This window comes from Puma concolor, chromosome A3 (genome assembly GCF_028749965.1).
Source record: "Puma concolor isolate L17-30 chromosome A3, mPumCon1.1.hap2, whole genome shotgun sequence".
Taxonomy (NCBI): Eukaryota; Metazoa; Chordata; class Mammalia; order Carnivora; family Felidae; genus Puma; species Puma concolor.
In genome coordinates this window covers 23,146,862-23,174,398 of record NC_141669.1, presented here as the reverse complement: position 1 = coordinate 23,174,398, position 27,537 = coordinate 23,146,862, and the positions used below count along the sequence as shown (strand labels likewise).

The 27,537-nt window shown below is 42.6% G+C and overlaps 1 protein-coding gene across 3 annotated transcripts in view; it reads right to left on the bottom strand.

The window, feature by feature from the left end:
- The window catches only part of PLB1 (phospholipase B1), a 143,429-nt gene that overhangs the window by 103,116 nt on the left and 12,776 nt on the right, over positions 1–27,537 (bottom strand). For all 3 annotated transcript variants that reach the window (XM_086700270.1, XM_086700269.1, XM_086700271.1), the window contains exon 2: positions 18,869–19,075. In XM_086700270.1, the coding sequence (XP_086556396.1) occupies positions 18,869–18,923 (55 nt within the window). In that variant the 5' untranslated portion in view covers positions 18,924–19,075. The remainder of the gene's footprint in view (positions 1–18,868; positions 19,076–27,537) is intronic.

Here is a 27,537-nt window from a genome sequence, read left to right as displayed (position 1 = left end):
ACATAATGGAGAAAAGAGAGCCTTTTCAACAAATGGTGCTGGAACAAATGGACATCTACATGAAAAAAAAAAATCTAAAAATGTAAAATCTATTCTTAGCCCACAGGCCATACAAAAACAGGCATAAGGCCGGATTTGGCCCCATGGCCATTATTCGCCAACCAATCAATGCTCAATCTATTCTGCTACTATAAAGAGATCATCAAGGTAAAACAGGAAAATGGCATCTGGGGATCAGCAGTAGCCTTTAGCCCCAGGAAGCCCAGATGGGAGTCTGGGATCTGCCTCTAGATGTCAGGTTGGCTGTTGCTGAAGCTCTTCACTGGGCTTTGCCAGAATCCCACAGGTAAAGGAGCATTGGTGCTGGAAGCCAACTATCCCGTTGTCTTTGAGAGATGTCCTGTTCAGCACATATCCTAGTCTTCCATGCTCTAAGCCTGAGAAACAAACAAACAAACAAACAAACAAACAAACAAATCTCTCCTCAAAGAAACCCTTTGGTCCCCTGCTATAAAAAGTAGGTTCCTTAGAAAGATTTTTATGACTGTTAATACACTCAGCTCTCTATAATTTCTAAAAAAATTTCAATCAAATAACATAAGCAGAATACCTAGCCCAGTGCCTGCACAAGGTGTATATTGAAATATGTTCCTTTTGAGGAAAGGTGCTGTTCCTTATCAAAACAATCCAGAGAGAAAGCGGTCATTATTAGCATAATTTCGTAGCAGAAGTAGTTAACATTGTTCTTTCAAGAAGTAGGATTGGGTTGAGAGTCTCCATCTGCTGACTCTAGATCTGAAAGGCTTTAAAGGGGCTCAAAGGAGACTGTTCTTGAAGACAGTAGATGGATCCCTACATCTCTTTCCTGCAAACACTATGGGATCTTCTGGGCCTTGATTTTTCCCTCTGCAGAAATCCTATTGTGCATTTCCACATTCTCTGTGTGTGTGCACATGCGTGATTGTGCCCTTCCACTGAGAGTCAAAAAGGCAGCAAGAACTGGAGGGGTCAATAGCCAGAGAGAAGGGAAGTGAAGAACATGGGCCCAACATTTGGTGCTGGTTTTACCCTAGAAACATTTGCCAAATCTTTGACAAGAGACATCAGCAGGTAAGAGGCTAACATGCCACGCAGAGCTTCAGGCAGTTGTGTGAAACTGGAGAGAAACACTAGGGTGTAATGTGCATCAAGGAGGGCAGGCCTGGTAAACATCCTGGGTTTCAGTTGGTGCTTCAAAGAGCTAGACCCTTGGAGTAGGGATAAACTTGAAATAGGCCATCCTGCAAAAAAGACGGAGTCCACTTTGAATCATTTTTATTCCAGAATAGACTAAGGTGATATGCCCCTACCTGTCTGCTTTTACGAAGGAAGATAGCACCATCCACAACATGAAATTGTATTTCTAATGCCCGGCTTCCAATAAAAAAAAAAGTACCAGGAAACACCACCAAATAAATAGAAACCAAGAGAGAAAACAAAAAACAAAACAAAACAGACAAAAGACAGTGTATAGTAGTGAACTAATAAATGGGTAACATCCACGGCTCTATTAGCCTAATGTTTTGTTTCAAGTTAGGGTGAGAGGTGAACTAATCAGATTTTTAATGGGGGCAATCCAGGAAATGAGGAAGGTTGAAATACGCTCTTTCTTTTCTCCTGGCTGACTGGAAATCTACATCTGTGCCAGGAAGACCTGGAATAAGTGAAGAGAAGCTTGAGAGTTGATTCAAACTTTGGGTCCTTCCACAACCTACACATATGGACCCTTAGCAACCCAAGTCATTTGAGCACGACCTCTGTCCGAGTCGCTGACTGATCACTAAACCATGCAGACCCAGGGATGACTCCTAGAATGCCAGGTTAAAAAGATAAAAATAAGAAATAAAAAACTGATCAAACACATCAGTGGCTACACATCATGAAGGAGAAGACGGATTCCACAGTTTAAGTCTAGGCAAGTTACTGAAAAACCAACAACCCTCAGAAAAAATTAAACAAATCCAGAATTGCTAGATGTTTATCAAACATGTCCAGTTTGCAACCACAAATTACTAGACATTCCATGAAACTGAAAAGGGAGCCTTGCACTATGGGGGAAAAACAGCAGTCAATGGAAACCAGTTCTGAGTGGGCCCGGATAGAAGTTAGTAAGAAAAAAAGAAAAAAAAGAAAGGAAATCCAGAGTTGAAAAACACAACACTGAAAGATTTATTAGATTGGCTCAACAATAGACTTGAGATGGTAGGAAAAAGAACTTGTAAACTTCAAGCCAGATTGATAGATCAATAGAAGGTACATTTCTGAAAAATAGAGAAGAAAAAAAGATTGAAGAAAAATAAACAGAGCCTCAGAGATCTGTGGCTGCTGCCAAGCACACAAACATACACGTACTGAGTCCCAGAAGAAGCAGAGAAAGAGGCAGAAACGGATTTGAAGAGATTATGGCTGAAAACTTTCCACATGTGAAGAAAGATATTGAGCCACAGATCAAAGAAACTGGGGGTGAAGGGGGGGGAAACTTTAGGTGGGAAAAACACAGAGAGAAATTTACCCAGATACTTGAACTGTACTAACTGCTGTGTCTACGTGTAGTTCTAAAGCGAAGGAAAAAATTTCAAGAGCAGAAGAAAAACACACAGGAGACCAACATTATGATTAACGGTCAATTTCTCAGAAACAATAGATGCCCGAAGACAGTGGGATGACACATTCCAAATGGTACGAGGAAAATGATGCCAGATCGAAGCATGGTCACGTAAGAAGGAATGAAGTGCAGTAAGGGTGAATAAATCCAAAATAATATTAACTGCATAAAGCAGGAGCCAGTACACTGAGGCTCATAGGTCAAATCTGCCCGCAGCTTATTTTTGTATGGCTCTCTAGAGAAGAATGGTTTTCACACCTTTAAAGGTTAAAAAAAAAAAAAAAAAAAAAAGAATATGTGATAGAGACCATACGTGAGCCACAAAAGCTAAAATATTTTGTCATTTGGCCATTTATAGAAAAAATTTGCCACCCCTGATAGAAACAATAAAAATAATGGAGGGTGGGGTTTAAAATACATGTAACATATTGCTGTGTGGGCAGATTCAGAGTCAATGGAGTCACGCCGATAAGGTTTTTCCTTTATCTGGGAGGTGATTAAAGTAATCATTTAATTAGATTTTAAGTCAAGGATGCATGTTGTAATTATAAATGCCAAAATAACAAAAACATGTATAATTAGCAGGCTCATGTTCAGCAGGGTAGGGTGGTGGAATTGAAGTAATAAAAATATTTAATCCAAAGGAGGCAAGAAAGAAAGAGAAAAGATCAGAAAAAAGATAGGACATCTGACCCTTCACGTTTCAATGTGTCCTGTTTAAACACACTTGGGAAGACCAGGGAAGAAAAGCCGAGGAGGATGTAGGAGACTCTCCTTCAGTGTCCAAAGGGGGCCTGGCCTTGCTCCATAACCTTTGTTCCCCAGAACCAGGAGTGGAAAACGTACAGTAAATGATAGTTGTGATAATTTCAGTGTCACAGAGATGGTTAGCACAAACCATATCTCAGACCTTTCCAACCTCAATGTTCTGTGATTTCCTCATACAACTACAGAGTTCACGTTTTGGGTTTTGTTTTTTTTTTTTAAGGTTTGTTTATTTTTGAGAGAGTGTGAGCAGGGGAGGGGTAGAGGATCCAAAGTGGGCTCCACACTGACAGCAGTGAGCCTGATGTGGAACTTAACTCACAACTGCAAGATCATGACCCGAGCCAAAGTCGGACTCTCAACCGACTGAGCCACCCAGGAGCCCCCAGAGTTCATGTTTTTAACTTGATGATCTGAATCGCCCATGGTAACTGCTTGGAGTAACTATATCCAGAATCTAAACATTAAGTGCTCAGAACAGGAGAACTTAGACCCCTTGGTGCTGTCCCCACTGACTCCCAGAGTGACTTGGCCCTCACTCCAGTTCTCAGCTTCCCACCAGATAAATGGAAAAAAAAATTCTTGCCTGTTCCCATAGCACCCTGAGGTATTGTGGAAGAAATTATCAAAGCACTTGTGGCATGATTGAACCCCATGAATCTTTCTCTTTTGGAAGATTGTTTTAGCCTCCAGCTCACGGATCTATAAAGGGCTTTGAGCTCACTGAGAAACTCCCAACTCAGTAAGGTCAGTAAGGGAAAAAAACATGTACTTTTCCACGCTGATGGGAATGAAAGAGGAAGGCATCTGTGCAAATTCAGAGAAACAGGTCTGGCTGAGATCAGTCATCCAAGTGGGAAGAGCCATGACCACTGGGGTCCTGGAACTAACAAAAGGCCATTAGAGCATCAGGCCTGATGAGGTAAATTCACACACGAGTGTCCTTAGGGAAGCACCTTCTGAAGCAAAGGTCCTCAACCCATCACCTGCTGCCCAGCCCCCCAAGACAGAGGCTCAGATTTGGTTGGCCTGATGTGGGGCCTAGGTATCGTGGACACCAGAAGTTTTTAAAAGCCCTTTGACTGCTGCACCTGTGAGATTAAGAGCCCCAACTCTTCAGGGAAACCCAGAGTGCATTAGCCCAACATCAGGCCAGGGGTAAGGAGGCTGATTTCAAAAGCAAAATTAAAACAGCCCATGCTCTCTTAATTTACAAATTTCCTTCATATTTTTCCACTTATGCTGTGCCTGGGGCACAATTTTCCACCCCTATCCCTGCCTTGAGGAAAGACAGCCATTTTGTGACCTTAATCAAGAATTAATGTCTCTGAACCTTGACTTCTTCATCTATCAAATGGGGATACGACTGGTTTCCTGACCTTCTTCTTGAGGTTGTCTCAAGGATCAAAGAACAGGAAACTGCTGTGTGAACAGAAGAGGGCTGTACACAAGCTAGGAGTGGCTTGTCTCCCCGGATGAAAGGAAGGCCCTCGCCTTGGGCAGTGCGGGGAGGACTTTTAAGGCCAACGCATGTGCAATTAAGGCCACTCTTTAGGGTACATTAAATTCTCAGACTCTTTGAAAAGTGTATTGTCCTCCCAGCAACCCTAAAGGGTAAGTAAGTGGCAGGAATTTTGACCCTGTTAACATTTTTATAGGCTCAGAGAGGCTAGTTGATTTTTACCAGCTCACACAGACCATGCCAGCAAGGGCAGGGACAGGCTCTGGGCCAGTGCTGCCATCCACCAAGCAGTGAGCTGTCCTGGCGACCTGGGAAGGGGAGGGTTCAAGTCAGCCTGTGTCTGTCCCCTGTACTGTCTGGGCTGTAAGCAGGTCTTCTGGGATTATCTGTCCCTGCATGCAGCACTTTATCCCATGTACACCCAAGGGCCTGCAGAATGCTGTTGACCTGGGAGGAGGCACCACACATGACTGCCTGTGGGAGCAGAGTCAAAAACCACAAGTCATGCTTGGCTGCTGCTCCAACACCAGGACTGCTTGTGTGCCAAGCATCACAGGATGTCAGCATCTCTCCCTCAGTGTGGTGCTTTGGTGGTCACATGCCATAGTAAGTAAAAGGGGACAGTGAGGACTAGAGAATCTTTCTGGGGTAGCTAGACTAACCTCTAAACATTTGTCTTAGAATTCTAGAATGGTGGGGCACCTGGGTGGTTCAGTCGGTTAAACATCCGACTTCGGCTCAGGTCATGATCTCACGGTTCACGGGATTGAGCCCCACATTGGGCTCTGTGCTGACAGCTCAGAGCCTGGAGCCTGCTTCGGATTCTGTGTCTCCCTCTCTCTCTCTGGCCCTTCCTCACTTGCACTAGGTCTCTCTCAAAAATAAACAATAAAAAAAATAATAAAGAATTCTAGAATGGCCAACGTGGGCAGATCTTTGATATCATCTCGTTTAACGTCTCAGGAATCTAAGACCCAGAGAGGTTAACAAACTTGCTGAAGATCACTCAGCAAGTTACTAAAAAGGCCATGATGTGGAATTTGATTCTCCTTAATGTCATCTGATATGCTTTCCTTGGGACCAAAGTCTTTTTAAAAGAATGTTCTTAAAGGGCTTGTTGTGTGTGTTGCTCTATAGCCTGAGTTCCTGGCATGTGGAAATGTATTCTTTTGTCACGTCTATAAGACCAGTTTTTTTTTTGGCTGTCCTAACTCATCAATCTCAATTTTTCATCAGGCATGCCAAAGAATGATAATAGTATTAACACCGTCACAACTTTTTGGGTAGACACATCCTCTAGTCTGATGATTGTACAAAAAACATTAGAGATGACTTGGGAAGTCCCAAACCAACATTCTCTAGATACTCCGTGTCCTGTGGTGATGACCACAGGGGACACCACCACCCATTACAGATTCCATCCCAGACACAGACCAGTGCACCCTCCTGTCTCCACCTCCTGATGCCCACCCAGTATCCAACATCATACACCCTGTGTCGGGGGAGAGGGAAGAAGTCTTTAGGGAGCAGTTTGAATGGGAGGGAGCACATCCGCAGTTGACTTCAGGTTTTGCCCTTCGCTCATTATATGACCTGAGACGAGGAAGGCTTTGCTTGTCAATTAGGTTTTCCTCACCTTCCTCATGGGAACAATTGAGGTAGGCCCAGAGCCAGGACGAACAACCCGAAGAAGAGGGTGCCATGGTGAAGGTGAACCAGTGGTATCTCAGCAGCGGCTGGCCAGGGCCCTGACTCCTCCCATGCCAATACCCTCCACAATCATTCCCAGCTCCAGTCAGAGATTTAACGGGGACCCTCAAAGGTGGACGGGGGTGGTAGCGATTATTAGTGAGCTCCAACAGGAGGGGAATCTCAGGGAGCTGTGCGGGGGCCTCATGGCCCACCCTCCCCCGCAATCAGGAAAGTCTCTTTCCAGAGACAACTGGGAGGTTCTAGTGTGAAGAAGAGAGCATGGGCTAAGGACCACTGTTCCCACTGAGATGCAAGAACACAAGAGGAGACAGTTGTCTAAAAGGAAAGCACTTGGCCTTCCCAGAACCAAGCAAACTCCCTGCGGGGCCTCTTTCTAGGAGCCAGGCACACAAATTCACCAGTGTGCTGCCTCTTTCCACACATGACCTTTTATGTTTGAAGCTGGCAGACTCATCTTGTCCAAAATACCACTTGCATTAGGCCACTCTCCTGCTGAAGAGTCTGTCATAGCTCCCCACTTCCCACGAGAGCAAATCCAAATTCTAGGCTTGCTGTGTGACCTTGGGCAGGTCACTTAACCTGACCTGCCCAAGGGTTCAGTTTTTGTTCATGCAAAATAAACAAATAAATAAATCAACACACAAACAAACAAACAATTAAAAAAAAAGGGAATAGTTCTTTTAGAAGTCTCTTTAAGCCAAAAGATATTATGATAATCTCTATTGTTCTGGTTTTGGGATTTCAAATTCCTCCCCCCACACTAGCCCTGCCCTCGGATCAGCAGACCTGCTCCCTGCATTAGGAACCTCGACTTCATCTCTGAGTGTGCTGCTCCCTAACTTGCATGCCCTCCCTGCTCCTGTGTTTATCTTGATCCCACACAGCTTTCAGAGCTCCGCTGAGTTTCCCTCCTACGTGAAACTTCTCCAGCCCACGTTCACCTCTCAGTTCTCTGAAGCCTGTTGCTTTCATTACAGCTACTTCACCTATTTTGGAACTTAATTCTTCTCCAGTGATTTTATGCAAATAAGCTCTCTCCTGAGGGTTCCTTCTTTTGGCTTATTATCTCCCAGCCAGGCTCAGCTCAACTCTGGGTTCTTAGAAGAGCGCTCAGACAGTTAACTGACAGTAGCAAAAATGCAACTTGATGAAAAGGATGATTGACGATAAAGTCCTCAAAAACTACAAGGTACAGATGACAGCCCAGGAAAAGTATGGCTCCTGAGTCCCCCCAGAGAGAATCCCTTACCTGGGTGTGCGGCTCACAGAAGGAACTTGGAGGCAAGTGAGTTGGAGCAGGGGGTGGAGATGGGGATTGAGGCATCTGATGTAGAAGAGAGTCTAACACCAGAGTTCCAAGGATGGCTCGGCCACCAACTGGCTATGGGACTTGAGCGAGTCCCCACTCCTCTCTCATCAATAACTAGAAGAACCTGGACTACCAAAAGCTCTCCAAGGTTGCTATCTACACTTATTTGGAAAGACGATTTCTAGAAGGCTCGGCTGGCAACCTCCAGGAACGACTCTAGGTCCCTGTAAAACAAACATTGACTGGCTGTACTTGTTCTAATGAGAAAAGAGGTATTCCTTTCCTCACCTGCTCCTACCTTTGGCTTACCAGTGACAGGCCTGACCCAGGTGCATTACCAAGGTGATGAGTTTTCATTCCCCAGCCTGACAGTCTCCCAGGGAACTGCTGACCCATTCCAGGAAAATGAAGCTCTAGCAAAAATTGGACTTTATTAGATACGGTGGTTTCTTGCCAACTTGCTTTTGCCAATTGCAGTTTTAAGATAATGATGTTTCAGTTTTATACACCCAAACTTTTGGAACAGGAACCTATTTCTACGTGTGTTGTTTGTTGAGCCCATTTCAAAGCTTAAATAAAAGCCGAATTATGATTCTTCCCTCCCTGTAATACAGGGTGGTGGCAAAAAGCCATGACTCAGGACTCAGTCTCAGGACTGAACTCTGGCTCGTGTACTTACAGCTAGATGATCTTGGGGAAGTTATTTAATTTCTGAGTCTCAGTTTTCTCATCTGTAAAATGAGGATAATAGTCTATCCCTCTTCTTTTTTTTTTTTTTTTTAGTTTTTATTTACTTATTTTGAGAGGAAGAGAGCAAGTGGGGGAGGGGCAGAGAGGATCCCAAGCAGGTTCCACACTGTCAGCACAGAGCTCGACATGGGGCTCAAACTCACAAACTGCAAGATCATGACCTAAGCTGAAACTGAGAGTCACATGCTTAACCAACCAAGCCACTCAGGCATCCAACAGTATATCCCTCTTAAGTGGAAGCTGTTATATATACACAGTGGTTAGTGTGGCGCTTGGCTGGCTGTTCTAGAGAACCTCACACTGTGAGTTTAGCTTGAAGTGACACTCAAATGGCAATGTCCCCAGTGCTCGACAGAGTTACATTTATACCGTCATATTCATCTTAGGCCCCAAAGAGTCTACAAATAACTCTTGGAGGAGTCTGAGCTGCACACAATAAAAAATAACTAGGCAAAGAGAGAAACAAAGTATCCAGAGGTAAGAATCAGCAGAAAAAAAAAAAAAATACAGTAGAAACAGATCCAAGATGGTGGAAAAGAAAATTTGAGGCTATTCACGGAAACACAAAATTATTTTTAAAAGTAACACTGTCAGTTTGGTACAGAAATACATGTAAATTATATTTGAAAAATATTTTCAAAGCCTCTAATGATCAGGTCTAACAGCACATTAGACACAACTGAAAGAATGAATAAATTAGGACATGTGTCATAATATATTACTCAGAATGCAGCAATTTTCTAGAAATACAAAAAGATGGTACAGTTGGAATAGAGGCTAAGGGACATGGTATATAAAGACAACCAAACATACATTTAATTGGCACCATGGAAGGAAAAGACAGGAATAATGGAGTAGAAGCAGTATTTCAAGAGACACTGTCTGAGAATTCTCAAATTTTATGGAAGATATCAAGCTATAGATTCAGGAAAGACTATAAATGTCATGCGAGATTAATTCACAGAAATTAATGAAACAGGAAAAAAACATACAATTTAGACTGTAGTGTATTTTTCCAAAAAGGACCATAACTTTCCTCCCATCCTGCAGGCCACTTTGCAATGTGACTTTTGCCACCCCTCCCCACAAGAGATAAAGCCTATTTCCTTCCCCTTGTATCTAGGCTGGCCCTGAAATTTACATTGACCAACAGAAGCAGCAGAAATGACTCTTGGGCCCAGGCATTAAGAGGCCTTGTGGGTTCTATTTTTGCCCATTTAGGTACTTCTGTACCCAGCCCAGGCTGTCCTAGAAAGACCATGTGGAGGAGGACCAACACACCCCAGTACCAAGTCAACAGACATGTCATTTTAGATCGGCCATGTCAGTCCCACACAATACCGTGTGGAACAGGGACAAGATGTCCCAGCTGATGTCTTCCCAAATTGCAGATCCACTGAATTGTGAGTAAATAAAATGGTTGCTGTTTGTCAATATGATTTACTGTAACATGCTCTGCAGCAACAGACAACTATGACATAGAAGATCAATAAAGCCAAAAGTTGGTTCTTTCAAAAAACTAATAAGGTAGACAAACCTCTGATAAGATGAATCATAGAAAAAGGATGAAGTCACAAATAACCAGTATTGGAAATAAAAAGGGGGCATAACTACAGAAGCTACAGATATCAAAGAGATAACAATAGAAATTCTCTAAAAATTATGCAAAAAACTTCAACATGTACTTGAAATGAACACATTCCTAGAAAGACAAAACTTTCCAAAACATACTTATAAGAAATAAAAATATGAGTAATTCTATAACCATTTAAAAAACTGAGTCAGGGAATGGGAGAAGATATTTGCAATGACCTATCAGATAAAGGGTTAGAATCCAAAATCTATAAAGAACTTACCAAACTCAACACCTGAAAAACAAATAATCCAGTGAAGAAATGGGCAGAAGACATGAATAGACACTTTTCCAAAGAAGACATTCAGATGGCCAACAGGCACATGAAAAGATGCTCTGCATCACTCATCATCAGGGAAATACAAATCAAAACCACACTGAGATATCACCTCACACAGGTCAGAGTGGCTAAAATTAACAACTCAGGAAACAACAGATGCTGGCGAGGATGTGGAGAAAGGGGACCCTCTTGCACTGTTGGTGGGAATGCAAACGAGTGCAACTCTCTGGGAAACAGTGTGGAGGTTCCTCAAAAAATTAAAAATAGAATTACCCTATGACACAGCAACAGCACTACTAGGAATTTATCCAAAGGATAGAGGAGTGCCGATTCATAGGGGCACATGTACCCCTATGTTTATAGCAGTGCTATCAACAATAGCCAAATTATGGAAAGAACCCAAATGTGGCTGGTCTGATGAATGGATAAAGGTGTGGTTTCTATATACAATGGAATACTACTCACCAGTGATAAAGAATGAAATCTTGCCATTTGTAACAACGTGGATGAAACTGGAGATTATAATGCTAAGTGAAATAAGTCAGTCAGAGAAAGACAGATATCATGTTTTCATTCATATGTGGAATTTGAGAAACTGAACAGAAGACCATAGGGGAAGGGAAAGGGAAAATAGTTTCAAACAGAGAGGGAGGCAAACTATAAGAGACTCTTAAATACAGAGAACAAACTGAGAGTTGATGGTGGGGTGGAAGGAGAGGAAAATAGGTGATGGGCATTGAGGAGGGCACTTGTTGGGATGAGCACTGGGTGTTGTATGTAAGTGATGAGTCATGGGAATCTACTCCCGAAGTCAAGAGCACTCTATATACACTGTATGTTAGCTAACTTGACAATAAATTATATTTTAAAAAATAATTAAAAAATAAAAAACTGAGTCAGCAGTCAAAAATCTAGCAAAATATAATATTCTAGGCTATTGGTGAGTTCTACCAAGTAAAGGAAAATTTTCCATTCATATCTTTTATATAATTTTTTTTTTAAGTAAACTCTACCCCTCAACATGGGGCTTGAACTTGTGGCCTCAAGATCAAGAGTCTCATGCTCTATTGACTGAGAGAGCCAGATACAACGAATTCCATTCATATTAAAAACTATTCAAGAAAGAAAAATAGAAACACTCCCAAATACATTTTACGAGAATGTAGAACACTGATATCAAAATCCAACAAGGGCACCAAGAGAAAAGAAAATGACAGTTCAATTTCATTCATGAACATGTAAGAAAAAGAATCCTACACAAGTGTTAGCAAACTAAATCTAGCAGTACAGTCAACCCTTGAACAACTGGAGGTTGGAGCACTGACCCTCCACACAGACAGAATCTATGCATAACTTTTGATTCCCCCCCAAATTTACTACTAATAGCCCACTGTTGACCAGAATCCTTACCAATAACATAGTCAACTAACACATATTTTGTTTTTTATATGGATTATATACTGTATTCTTATAATAAAGCAAGCTAGAGAAAAGAAAATGTTAATAAGAGAAAATACATGTATAGAGCTTTGTGTTTATCCATAAGTTTACATCATCTGTTTACAAGATGAATTATCTGTTGTACTTAACATCGATATTGCCTTAAAGGATACAAAATACTCTAGGTGGTATATGTTTTATGAATACCAGACATCAAAAATGAAAAGATAATGTGTGGTCTCTGTGTAAATTTTGATAATTTTTAACTTTTCATAATAGATTTGTGTACATTTTAATGGTAGTAAATAATAAAATAGACTAGTATTTACAAAGAATTAACACATTCGTGACATCCCTAACTTTTTCTTAATGTTTTTGATATTTCCAGGCTATGCTGTTTCTGAGTTGTTTCGAATTGTCACAAATCTCCAAAAAATTTTCCAAAAGTTTGTTGAAAGAAATTGGATATAGGTGGACCCACATGGTTCAAATCCATGTTTTCTAGGGCCAGTGGTATATAAAGACAAAATATACCATGACCAACTCGATTTTATTCCAGGAATGCACAGATAGCCCAATATTAGCAAATCTATTAATATAATTCAAAATAATAACTAATCTAAGGGGGGGAATAAGATTATTTCCATAGATGCTAAAAAGACACTCAACAAACTTTAACATTCATTCCTGATAAAAACACTCAAGGAAATAGAAATTTATGGATATTTCATTAATGCAAACACACACACACACACACACATACATACACGTGTGTGAGTGTGTGTATTTATGCCTGTATGGATAATTCCCAAAGGCCATCATCCAACTGAATAGGGAGAAATTTACCTCTTACTAAGGTCAGGAACAAGGTGAGAATTGCCACTATCACCACTGCTATTTAATATGGTATTGGAATATTAGCCAATTCAATTAGGAAAAAATAAATACAGGAAGAAGAATTAGAAATGAAGGAAAACTCTTATCTGTTAATGATATGGGTGTATAATTGCTCTAGAGAATTAATGATAAAACTAATTCAAAAGGTGTAATAATGTAGCAAGATAGAAAGTATAAAATTAACATGCAAAATGTAAAAGCCTTTGTATATATCAATATATGAGCTGGCCCAGTTGGAAGTATAGTGGAAGAGAATAAAAAACATTTATAATAATTATAAAAGATTAAATACTTCTGGATAAGCCTAGTTTCTTTTTAATTTTAAGTGAATTTCAATAAAAATGCCAATGGATTTTTTCCAAAGCTAGATGAATTGATTCTAAAGTTCATTTGGCAAAATAAACATGCAAAAATAGCTATTAAAAACCCTGAAGAAAAGAGCAGTGAACGTAGACCATTACAAAATGGTCACAAATACGCATCTGTGGACGCGTGTCACTTTACAATGTAACTTTGTTGCTCCTTCCGTCTAGAGAAGTTTATTTCTCTTCCACTTAAACCTGAGGTTGCCCATATGAATTGCTTGGGCCAATGGGATGTTATCAAACATTTGCAAGCAGAGATTTGAAAAGTGCTAGCACATTGGGACTTAACCTTTTTCATTACTTTTTTGGAACCTGAGATCACATGGTCTTTAAAAATAAGAAAAGATACTCAACTTCCTTCGTAATCAGAGAAATTAAACTAAAAATGCCATTTCTCACCTGTGACCTTTGCAAAAGTTCTAAAGCTTGACTATACACTATATTGTCAAGCTACGGAGAAGATGACATTTATATACTACCGGGGGAATATAAAATGGTACAATCCTTACGGAGGAAAATTTGACAACATCCAACAAAACTATGTGTGTTTACCCTTTGACTCCTAAGTTCTAGGAACTTATCCTAAGCTATACCTCCAACAACATGAAAAAGACATATGCACATGATTGTTCATGACAACACTACTTATAATAGCAAAATATTGGAAACAACCTAATGGCCACATCAGGAGACTTGTTGAATATATATGGTAATAGTGGAATCGTCTACAGTTGGGAAAAAAATGAAAAAGATTTGAATAGATACAGTATAATCCCAGGATACATTAGGTGAAGAAAATTAAAATAAACAAAAAAGCACACAGTAGGTTATCATTTGTGCAAGAAGGAAGACGAAATAAAGTATATTGCAAAAAGAAATATAGAGAAGATATCAAAATAATGAAATTGGTTATCTACATGAATAAGTAGAAAAGAAAGGCTAGAGGAGATGGAACTTCTCTGAGTGTCTTTTTTCACATAGTTCTGACTTATGAACCACGTTAATGTTCTATATATTCAAAAGATAAACTAAAATCAACAAGAATGGGAGAAACACTATAACTGAATACAGAGACAAACTTAACTATGTGTCCGATAGATAACCATACAGTGAGAACAAAAGAAATAGAATTAATCCCAGTGATTTTGAACTAAGTATATTGATTATATACCTTGAGTGTGATATACTCGAAGGAAAAAGAATGGCAAGAAACCATTGTTATTGGTGCTATTGTCATTGGTGCTATTAGAGTAGCTCCGATATTATGTTGTATCACAAGACTCAGCAAACAAAAAGATTTATTGTTGCTTTTGTAACCTTGGTTTGCACTGTGAAAGAAGGACAAAACCAATCTGAAATGGGGGAAGGAGATAAAAGGCTAATTCTACCTAGAGATCATTTGTATACATTTATTTTTTAAAGAGGAAACTGTACTTCTTAGCTCTGTCCACTGGGTGAGCTTGGACATAACTCCAGCAGCAATGAACACCCCTAGCACCTAATCTTGGTTTCTAAATAAAATCCCCCAACAATTGGAACCTTGAAGAAATGGCTAATTGCATGACTGAGATTGGAAAAATACAGGATTAGTTGGAATGGCTTGTTCCATAAAACTAAAAAGTGCTTAAAAATGGATGGGGACACAGGAGGCAATATGAAGGCATCTCACTGGCCAAATCCATAATTCCTTGAGCATCGAAATTAATAGCAACCTGAATGGATTATACCACGCTGACTAATAAAAGAATCCATAGAGTCACCTGGGTGGCTCAGTTGGTTAAGTGTCCGACTTTGGCTCGGGTCATGATCTCCCTGTCTGTGGGCTCGAACCCTGTGTCAGGCTCAATGCTGACAGCTCAGAGCCTGGAGCCTGCTTCAGATTCTGTGTCTCCCTCTCTCTCTGCCCCTCCCCTCATGCTCTGTCTCTGTCTCTCTTTCTTGAAAACAAACATTTAAAAATTTTTTAAATAATAAAAGAACCCATAAATCTATTTTATATTAAAAAGATAAAACATAATAAGAATGGGGTAGAGAAGAGAATCTCTTTTTTTTTTTTTTAATTTTTTTTTCAACGTTTATTTATTTTTGGGACAGAGAGAGACAGAGCATGAACGGGGGAGGGACGGAGAGAGAGGGAGACACAGAATCGGAAACAGGCTCCAGGCTCTGAGCCATCAGCCCAGAGCCTGACGCGGGGCTCGAACTCACGGACCGCGAGATCGTGACCTGGCTGAAGTCGGACGCTCAACCGACTGCGCCACCCAGGCGCCGCTCTTATTTTTTTTTTAATGGGGGAATGCCAACTAACAATGTTAGAAGGAATGAGAGACATTTTAAAATCACCACGTTACAGTCACCCTGGTAATATTCAGTTCAGGCAAGAATCATCAGTGGATGGGAAAACCATTGGGTAGAAGAATGGTCACATAGGATCACAGTTCCTCCTCACAGATAACTTATAAATCACATGGGGGGAGGCACCCTTACAAGGGAGAACTCTGGCAGACACACCTTAATCAAATTACCAAACTTAACACAATCAGTTAGGGTATTTACCAGCATCACATGTATCCCCCAATGCACTACCTTAAGGACAAAACATGATCTATTTTTTATTTCTTCCCAGAGAGTTTAATCTGATTCCAGCAATTAAAAAAAAAAAAAAAAATTTGGACAAATCCAAATTGAAGTGCATACACACAAAAAGCCAGCCTAAAGTTTTCATCAACACAAAAGAACAAACCAAGAGACTAAAGAACTATTCTAGATTAAAAGAGATGGAAAAGGCAGGGTAAGTAAATACAATGTGTGGTCTACAGTAAATCTAATAAGCAATGACTGAAAAAAATGAATAAAATAAAGTCAATTCATCACAATAGCAAATTTAATGGAGTCAATCATACAATCTTCTCAATAAGTGCAGAAAAAAATATTAGATAAAATCCAATATCCACTCATGATTTTTTAAAAATCTCTTAGCAAATTAGTAACAAGATAGAACTGCTTAGTCTTATAAAGAGTATTCACAGAAAAGCCTACAGCATACACCATACATACTGACAAAATGTTAAACACTTTCTTTTTGAACTTGGGAATAAGGATGCCTCCAAACATCACTTCCATGAAAAATTGTAGTGGAGCCAGTACAGGAAGAAAAGTAAAAGAAAGAAACAGTATGTAGGTTGAAAAGAGAGCAACAAAACTGTCATTATTGGCAGGGTTGTGTATATAGAAAATCCAAAAGAATATGCAGATAACTTATTAAAATTTATAAGAACTTAATTGGGTTCACAATCAATATATAAAAATCAATTCCATATACAAATAAACATTTTCAAAACAAACATCTAAAAATCCATTCAGACAACAAAAGGTCATATGCCTAAGAATAAATTAAACAAAACATACACAAGCCCTCACCAGAGAAACTATAAAACTTCAAGAGGCATTAAAGAAGATCTAAATATATGCTCATGATTTGGAAGACTCAATATTGTAAAGATGTTTGTTGTCCCGAACTTGATCCATAGAATTCAGAGCAATTTTCATCAAAATCCCGACAGGTTTTTTGAGGGGTAGAAATTGAAAGTAAACTGTATATGGAAGTTCAAAGTCAAGTCATTTTTAAGAAGAAAAAAAATAGAAAGACCTGTTTCCTCCAATAATAAAACTTACTATAAAGCTGCAGTATTGAGACAATGTGCTGTAGGCAAAGGGGCAGACAAATGGGTAGATAAAGCTGAGTTCTGAAACTGATGCAAGCACATCTGAGCCCTTTCCATATGAACAGAAAGGGCTCTTCACAGCAGTGAGGAAACCATGGACTTCACCATAAATAGTGTGGAGACAACTAGGTATTTGCACAAAAAGAAGTGTGTAAAAGTCGGTTCCTCTCTTACACTAGTCATAAAAACCAATCCCAGGTGAATTCAAGACCCAAATGAGAAAAGAAAATCTATGAAGTTTTAGAAGGAGATATGGGATATCATCAAGACCTCAAGGCAGGAGAGGAGTTCTTAAATAAGACCCAAAGAGCACAAACCATGAAGATTAAAAATGTTAGTAAAAGGTGAAATATTTATATGATCTGAAGAGAAACCAGACTATAAGATCGAAAACTTTAGAAATAAAGAGACAGAACACAAAACCGACAACAGCCAGACAACTGATAAAACTGAACTCTGATCAGCACACCAGCAGGAAACCCAACCACCACCCCAGCAGCCATCAGTCCAGAACAGTGAGGACCTGGTCCCCGATTGCAGCTTCCCTACTTTTTGTCCCTGCTTCCAACTCAGGACCAACCACAGAAAGCCACATATGTTCCCCAAATGAATCATGTCAGATGCCTCGCTTCTCATTAGCCCACCTCCAACTTCCCCATGGCAACAGCTTCCAGTCAGAGCACACCTGAGTCCTTCCCCTTTTCACTGTCAAGCTTTCCCACACCCCTGCCTGCGCTGGCGTCTCCCCAAAGTGAATGTTGCTGCCTTCCCTGCTTCAGCAACCTCTGAATTGCCTCCATTTGTTCTCGTTTGGGTCATCTTCATTTATTTCCCCCAAATCCAGAATTTTGCTCGTCTAAAGTCTCCATAAAGAGAGCAGAAAGACAAGGTTCAGAAAACATTAGCTGTACCTGTCACCCACAAAGAGCAAGTGCACAGCATGTATGAAAAAACCCCTTAAATCATGGGAAAACAGGAAAAACCTATACAAAAATGGGAACACACTTGAATAGGCACTTCACAAAAGAGGAATTCATATGGATCAAACATGAAGGAAAAAGCTCCTCTGTCTCATTTAGCAATCAGGAAAATATGATCACCCTGGATATTAAGCATAGCAAGCATTATTATCCTCCCCTTGCCTCATACCCTGCACCCTTGAGCACCACGCTCCCCCCCACCCCCACCCCCCACACCTCCATTAGACAGGGTAACAAACCTGTCCAAGGTAAGCAGCAAGACTGGTGCTTGGACCCCAGCCAGACCTCTGGGGGCTAGAGAGAAAGTGCTTTCCCTCTCTGGGCCCAGGCCTCTCATATGGAGAGGCCAAAAAATCATCTTTAAGGCTTTCCAAACAAAGAGGAGCCAGAGGTCAGGAGAAGAGAGGCAAAGGGGATGTGGCAGAGGCACAATCTTCTCCTAATCATTAGTTCAGGAGAAATCCAAAGCTCTGACTAGTAGCCCACTCATTTCTGAAACCTACCTTCCTCTTTCCTTTTAGCAAAAACAAAACAAAGCCCGTAAATAGTAGTACTACCATTTTAAGGATGAGAAAGAAAAAAAAAAAAATCAAGGTCCAGGGAGCTAGAACTTGCCCAAGGCCACACAGCACAGAGAACTAGAACCTGGGTCTTTGTGACTCCCTCTACCGACGGCTTTTTTCTGCACCACAGAACTGTTACCCATCAGCACTTTTCACCTATCCCCAGACCTGCCTCTTGCCCCACAGCTGTGGGCACTTGAATCTCAGCATTCCAGCCTGCTTGGGTCTAACCTGTGCATTCTGTGCTCATGAAAAAGAGGTATTCCTCTCTCAAGCTCTAAGCAACAAGGGACATCAGCAGGCTGACCCATTAGTTGCCCTCTGAGCAAAAGGAAGACTTACCTTGCCCCAGAAGCAACAGCAGCCCCAGGAGGAAGATGCGTGGCTGCAGCCCCATGCCAGAATCGTCCAGGTGTCCCAGCCTTGGATGAATGGTTTGCACAGGTGGAGGCTGCCACACTTCCTCCTGCTTTTATTCTCCTCTGTTGTCTGATAGTACACCTGTCATAAATTTTACTGTGTTCACCTTTGAAAGGGTGCAGTGGCCAGCTGTAAATGATAAATAATAACATTTAGACAGAAGATTTCTCAAGGTAGATAGGTCAAAGATGGGTAGCATGTTCTAGACAAAGGCACCAAAAGACCAGGACCACATAGCCCCCTTTATATGGCCTCCCAGAATCGTAGGCTTCCAAAAATCAGGCACTGACAGGCTGGGAGGAGCTTAGGATTGGAAATACAGGGCTGGAATCTCAGATTAACCACACCTGTGAGATCTAGGGTGCGTCCCTTAATGTGGCCTTAGCTTTTCAGCTGTAAGCCATGGAAATAAAAGCCACAAATTGAAAGTACTTAGTAACAACTGTAAACCATAAAGCCCCCTCCAAATGTGACATCTCTTAGTGTCTGAGGAGCGCAGCTGAGTTCCCCAGTCTACAAGATCCAGAAAGGTTTGTTTCTGTCCCTCTCTTCCAAAGCCATGGGTGGCGGGGGGGTGTTAGAGTGATGTGCACGCCACACATTGATTGTCTGCAAGTTGAATTGAGAGATACAAGCCAGAGAGGTGAGCCCTTGGAATGCATTTGACAGAATTAGCATTTTGCTTTGGGCGACTGACGTTGAAATGCTGGGCAGGGTCTAAACTGGGCAGACAGAGTCAGAATTTAAAGCCTCAGTGATAAATATCCTTGGGGGTGAAATTTAAATATTTTCCACAAATATCAAGTATCATTCGCCTTTGGGTAACATGGCCAAATATATGTAAATCATCCTTGCATTCTGGCCACAGTTATGGCAGCAAGGCTGAGAGCCAGACTTCTGAACTCCAGCTTGGGGACCTGGAGCTGGTTTCTATTGTTCAACCTTGGTCTTCATCTGCTGACATCTTTTTCTATATGTTTAAAATCACAGTTATAGGTTGGTTGTCTTGAGTATAAAGTGAAGTCTAAGTGGGCGGCCTTCTGTTCCTGGCTCTCTGTTATTAAGGTATTGTCTTCCTTTCTCATCTGCTCAATAAAATGTGACTTGTGGGTGACCACTGATTTAGCCATGCCAAAGCCTCAGCCTCAGAGCCGTATGTGATGTGATGAGGTCACATCAGGCGTGTATGGCCGCTGCTACAACAGGCCCAGCTGGCCATAGGCTGGTTCCAGAGTCTGGCTGAGAGCAGCATGCACAGAGAAGGAAGAAGAAAATACACCCGAGGAGGGGTATGCAAGGGCCATTTGGGCATAGATGTTCCTGACCATTGGACACTTACTATCTTCACTAATTGGCCACAAGCTCAACAAGAGACCCAAAGCTGCTGTCTCACTACTAACGACAACAGGAGTCCCTCCCTCCTAGCTCCATGCCACCAGCAGCTTTGAGAAGCATCCCTGATGCTTGGACTGAATGAAAAGTCACAGGTTCCCACTCAACTTGGGCCCGTTGGAGGTAGGGTAGGACATGTCATGGGAAATGGACAGAAATAGCCTGGCTTTACAATCTGTGTATTTGCTTCCACCTCTTAATGCTTCTCTGCACGACCACCATGGCCCCACTGGGTTGGCACACACACCAACCTCCAACCTTTTTTACATTTAGAAGCATTGAGAAATGAATTAAAAACATTTTTAACCTTTATGAGGAATTTTAGTATAGGACAGACTGAATTCCCTCTGAGATATAAGAAATCTTGGAGTCCTGTCAACACATTAAGGAATCCTCATCAGTTATGAGGCAGTGGGGGAGTAACATCTCTTGGACACTCTTACCAGGCACCGTTGGCACTCTTCACATGCATTAGCTTAATTACCACTGATCATCTATTAGCAGCTATGAAAACTAGGGGGGCAGTACTTGTCAAAAGCCAGAGACAAGCTCCATCACTTTTTAATACAATTTTCTTCTCTGAGTTTTGCTGCTACAATGTCCTAAGATGACATATCCTAGAGGAGGGAAGATGCTCCATTTGAAATTTTAGCAACAATTAGCAGATGTTCCTTTTGGGAAAGGCACAGGCCCATGGATTCAAATCTTCCAGCAAAGGCAGTCGAAGCCTCCCTCAGAAGACATCTCAGGGATTGGAAAAGCTGAGTGCTTGCTGCTGTCCGGAAATCCACAAGGGGGTGCTAGACCAAGCCTCAGCCGCAGGGCCCATGCAGATCAAAGCAGCACTGGCTGCGAAAGAATGTTTTTCAAACTGGGGTTACAACCCATGATTATCCCATGAATTTAATTTGGTGCATGATCAATCCATTTAAAAAAATTAAATGGAATATAAAATATCTGAGTACATTGCATACAGTAAGGGTAAGTAATGTTTTGGGAAACTTGTTTCAGTCACAGGTGGTGATGCAATATGTCTTTCTTAATATGGGTCATTAAAAAAGAAATTGAAAACCACTCCCTCAGCCATCAGTAGATCAGTTCCACAAACAAATCCCTAGGCTTCAAGAAAGAAAACAGGTTTGTTCTTCCCTCTGGTTAAAGATGCACCTACACCAAATTCCCTGTGCTAACAGCTAGAAACAATGCCTGTGATTGGCTCTGGGCCTTGGGAAGAAAGGACAAATCAAACTTATTAGCAGTTGTGAGAAGACAGTCAGGGAAATTGTCCTCTTTTTTCAAAAAGGAAAACCTGAGTCCCTGGCTCCTGGGGGTGAGCTCTGCCAATGTGATGGAAATATGTGTCCACAGCCTGTCATCTGGGATGGGACAAGTTCCCATTGGTACCTATTTTAGGGAAGACCCACAGCTTGAAGGGGAAGGTCCACACCAGAACTGTGGGAAGGAGTGGAACTATCTGTCTCAGAATAAACTGCACCAGTGCCAATAATGCCCTGAGAATTGTCTTCCCCGGTGACTTTTCTGAAGTACCTACTTGTCCTCACCACGATGGCCTTCCATCACTCACTCCTTCTGTGTGGAAATAGTCCTATGTCCCTGATGGGCTTCTTGAGGGAGAGGCTGGGCCTTTCTCTTCTTGCCATTTGGCACCTGTAGAACCCCATGCTACCAGAGTACCTAGCTCAATGTCCTGTGCCTAAGAAGCTCTCACCAAATCTTCGTTCATTGGTTGAGTATTCTTCAGAGGCAAAAAGACAACTGGTTTAACCAAGCCTGTCTTCTCCAAAACCCTTCCCAGTCACAGAAGTACAAGGAGGCTTAGGAATCTCCAATCGCAAATGTCATCCAGATTCCAGCATTCCTACGTATACACAACACAAGACTTGTGTGTACACACACGCAAAACATTGTCCAGTGCAAGTAACTGAACTTATTTAGCTTCCTTTGGACAGAAGCTTTGCTTAGAATCAAATAAGAAGTTTAATTAAGGACTAAAAAGTAAGAGAGAAAATGGAGAAGGGACGAATGATGTATGTCTTAAACAAAATACCATTTTCAAATATCCCAGCCTTGTTAATAAAAAAAGAACAACAGGGCAAATCCCAGTAGAATGTACACACCATGAGACCTGGCCTTCTTGTTCTTTGCTATATCCCAGAAGCTAGTACATTACCTGTGGTAGCAGGCATTCTCTAGATGTTGGATGAATAAATAAATAAATGAAAAGCAGAATAAAAAGAAAGACACTAAAACTACTGTAACTACTAAAACTACAGCTCAATTTGGGGCGCCTGGGTGGCTTAGTTGGTCGAGCAGCTAACTTCGGCTCAGGTCATGGTCTCACGGTTTGTGAGTTCGAGCCCTGCGTCAGGCTCTGTGCTGACAGTTCAGAGCCTGGATCCTGCTTTGGATTCTGTGTCTCCCTCTCTCTCTGCCCCTCCCCCACTCATGCTCTGTCTCTGTCTGTCTCAGAAATAAACATTAAAAAAATTTTTTTTTAATATCAGCTCAACAAAATAGAATAGGTAAGATGAAAGGGGTAAAAATCATGTTTTAGGATAGAAAACAGGAAAAAGAGAGGCATGTGGCCCCAATACCATGAAGCATGATGAGAAAAAAACAACAGAAAAGCAACATGGAGGCTCACAGCTCATGGCTCTTCCCTAAGGTCATGCTGTTATTCTCCTACATAATGGTCTCAATCCTGGCTGCAGATTGGAATCGCCTGGGAGATAAGAAAAATACCTGTCCCTGTGCTTCACCTACTGACATTCAGAATTAATTGGTCTACAGTAGAACTTGGTTATTTAAAAAAAAATTTTTTAATGTTTGTTTATTTTTGAGAAAGAGAAAGAGACAGTGTGAGCCAGGGAGGGGCAGAGAAAGAGGGAGACAAAGAATCCGAAGCAGGCTCCAGGCTCTGAGATGTCAGCACACAGCCCAATGTGGGGCTTGAGCCCATGAACTGTGGATCATGACCTGAGCCGAAGTTAGACACTTAACTGACTGAGCCACCCAGGCACCCCAGGACTTGATCATTTTTAAAGCTCACTGATGGATTCCGATGTGCAGAGCCAGGGCTACCTGGTGCCCAGCACTGAGGGCTGAAGAAGGCTCCATCTCTGCTGCTGCAGATAAGCCAAAGGTCCACAGGGCATAGCCTGATGTCTGACAAACTCAGACTGATCTGGTGGCCTCTCTAGAGAGGAAAACCATAGGAAACCCATAGCAGTGGGTTATGGGGGGACTGGGACTTATCTCTCAGCAGTCAGAGAATGGAGAAAGGGCCAGATTCTGGTGCCTGGAGAGGCCCAGTCACTGAGCACCAGGATATATGAGCTAAATTTGCAGATCAATCATATTACCCATTATCATGTACAACCATTTCCTCTTCTTCATGTCTTGGTTTCCTGATCGGTGAGTTTGACAACATAAAGTCCATTATCTGTTATGCACTGTGAAGAATGGGACCATGGGTGGGGAAAGGGTAAGACGAGCTGTCTACCTCAAGCATACAGGATACTCTCCCAGCCATTACTGCAGAAATGGTACCATCCCTGGCTGACTACCATTCACAGATGGTGAGTATGAGGTCCCCACAGCCTGAGCTCTGACATCTTCTAAATCACAGCCATACTGCCTATTGGTCCCTCTTTCTCCTCTCCCTTCCACCATCTCCAGACTCTTGGCCCCCCCACCAGTGCTTTCCCAACTTCATGCCTCTCAGCACACAAATGGTGGTGATATTTGCACGGCACACAGGATGAGCAGACAGGACAATTTGTGGCCTGAGATGATCAGCTGGAGGTCTGGGACAGCCCCAAGCCCTGCCCCTGGTGGGCATGAAGGCTAGAGGGATCAATGTCTTTGCCCATCTGTACCTCTTAGTGCACCTACCTCTGGGTGAAGACTTAAATAGCATTTGGTGAGCACCTACTAGGTGTCAGGCATCTTGCTAATTGAACTCATAAATGTCATCTTTATTTAATACTAGCTATATTCCTCAGGGGGTTAAAAGTCTCAACTAAGTTCACTCAACTAGTAGTAAGCTGTAAAAAGGAGTTTCTGATCCAAGTCTTCTACCTCCATATCTGTTAGTTTCTCTCTGCATGACTGAGAGATGCTCCTGGTAAAATGGCCTTAAATGCCCCTTCTGGAGAGAAGCCCAGGAAAGGCTCTTCAGTCTGCACTGGTGGAGGGCAACCTATGACTCATGCACCCAGTTTGGCAGGGGAGTCTGGCAGTGTGACCATTCCCTCCTGGGAGATGAGTCTGAGCAGATCATCTGGCCTGACTACCACCCAGCCAGGGCCCAGGGCACTCACTATTCTGTGGGGGAAAAGTGGCTTCTCTTGGTGGAAGCACCAGAGGCATTGTCCTCCTTGGTATCACCTCCAGAGGACCAGAGAACCAAAAAGGCATGCTCTGCCCCATCCCAGCTGGTGGATCCCAGCGCAGCTATGACCTCCTCTCCCCTCCTGGGGAGAATCCCATCCAGAGGCAGGGAAGCAACAGGGATGAATGAGGTCAGAACTGGTCATCAGGCACATGGACCTTAATAGCCACCTAGTCAGTCCCTGCCACTCCCATTGCAAGGAGGAAACTGAGGCAAAGAAAGAGGCAGGGCCAGTCTGTGACAAGGGGCCTGAGCTAGGTTTTGGATTCCCTGATTCAAGCCTGTGCTCTTTCCCACTCATCATGTAGAGCTGAATCACCCTGACCACTTGCAGCAATGGAATTTCTAGTTTGATTTTACAGGTAAGAGACTAAAAACCCAGAGAGGATTAGTAATTTGCCCAAGGTTGCTCAGCTACTAAGGATAGCTTGCCCTCTTCACCACAGCCCAGCAATGGCCAAGTTCAAGCCAAAGGGACTTGGCATAGACCTCACACCAGCAGATACCACATAAGGCTCAGGGTCTGCATCTCCATTCTGGGAATGAAGATTCCATGGAGACAGGATGGCCAATGTGGCCAGTAGACATTGGCACACAGGAGAAGCTCTTCCCTGAATCTTTTAGAGCTGAGACCCCACATGGTAGAGCTGGTGGAGCGCTCTACCAACTAGCAGGATCCCAGGGAACTTCTGCTATGTGGCTAATTTTTCCATTAGTCAATTCTCTTTGAACCCTGTCCATGAGAAATGTGATCTGTTCTTTAAATCCAAAGGGAGCAACCAAAGTCCCCCAGACTTTTCTGGAAATCTCACATGTTTCAGACCATGCTAGGAAGCTTCTGGCTCCTACCATCCCAACCATCATGCGCCAACCCCGACATGCCTCCCTGACCTGTGTTCAGAACAGACCCCCTGCTTTGGAAGGCTTCTCCTGGACTAGGGGTCCAGAGAAGGAAGACAGCCTCTCTACCACCTGCCACGGTAGCTTACCAGCTAGGGACATCCCTCCATCCATACTGCCACTATGGAATGGGGCCTCTGGGCCTTTGGCTGTGGGCAGAGGATTGCTGTGACATGGCATCACCTGCTTGCTACCAGGCTAGGCTATCAGCCCCCACACCCACGCTGCACATGGTGTTAATAGCTTTGGTAATGATGATGATGCACAGGTGTGCTTACTTGCCAGCTCCCTGGGCAGGCCCACTGTTTGCCTTTGATGGCACCACCTAGGGAGAGGACTATGGGAGGGGAGAGGGTAAGACTGGCCTTCTGTCCCACAGCCCTCAGGCGGGTGATCCAACTGGGCTGGGCCGGGGAGGCGGGGGGCACCATGGAATCTGTGCTGAGCTCTGGCCTTCAGGATAGTTAGGCTGGTTCAGTAGACACCTTGGGTTGTTTCCCAACTGCTCCATCCTGAGGGAATGCCTGTGCCTCTGCCTCTGGCATTGCTGAAGCAAGCCAGCCTATTGTTCCTTTCTTCTTGGGTTCAGGAAGGGCCTTGTTCATAACTGGAGGGTTAGCACTCAAAAGAGAAAACATGAGGAAAAAGAATTTTCAAATTCCATATTTTCTCCATTCTAACCCACACACATTTTCATACTATAACATTCCTGAAAAGAGACTCTATCTTATAATCCACAAAAATGTTTAGAAACTTGTCCCAGATCACACAGAGAGCAGGTGGTGAAGCCAAGTGTAAATTTTTAATACCGTTTTTTTCTGCTCCAAAAGCCAGTTCTCTTAACCTGAGATACTTCTTTATTTTTGTTTCTTTCATTTTGTTCCTCCATCAACCTTGGGAGGCCTTCTAGGTGCATGTGTGACCAGGAACATGCAGGGATATGGGCCTTGATCTCAGGCTTTTCAGAGGGCAGCTGGGATCTTGGCATGGTCTCTGTGGGAATCCCGGATGTCTCCTTTCACTCCCACTCATTTCTTCTTTGCTTCTGGGAGCCACCTCGAGCCAAGTTTCCAATTCTTCCCCTCTGTTGACATTGAGATCCATGTTTTGTGAACCAGAATGAAGCTCCAAACTTTTGAAATTTAACATCTCTTCTGGCACCAATCCCCAGAGCCTGGCCACCCCAATCCTCCACCCACCCCAGCCCTGAAGTGACCTTTCAAAATACCTTGCACTCATCTCCACCCCCACTTCAGTAGATGTGGTGTCTGCTCCCACCACTTTATCAGAAATGTTCTATAGTCAACAATTTGTTCAATCCAATGGATAGTGAGGTCCTCAGATTTCATCTTACTTGACATCTTAGTGACATTTGACAGCTGACCTCTACCCCTATTCTCAGATAACTGCCCTTGGTCTCCATGTGTCTAGTTTCCAGGTTTCTTCTTCCCAGGTATACCTTCTCAGTCTCCATCCCCAGCTCCTCCTCTGCTGCTGGAGCTCCTCAGATCTCTGGCATGGACCCCCCTGTCTCTGTCTCTCAAGGTGATCTCACATACCTACACTCCCATGGCTTCATTTAAAATCGATGCACTGATTCCTACACTTCAATTTCCAGCCAGCCCTCTGTTCTAACCTTCAAACCCTGTAAACTCGTTCAATGACTCAACATCTCCACTTTGATGCTTCATAGGCACCTCAAACTCAAAGAGTTGAGAACTGAATGTACGATCCTCCTTCACCCATCTAAAGGAAAGGGCTATAGTGGTTGTAGACAGACCCAAGAACAATCCGTGAAAACTCTTTCTCCTTAGCCTCAACAGATCATCAATTGCTGAGTCCCATTAACTGTATATCCCAAATCACCTCGTGAACCCATTTACCA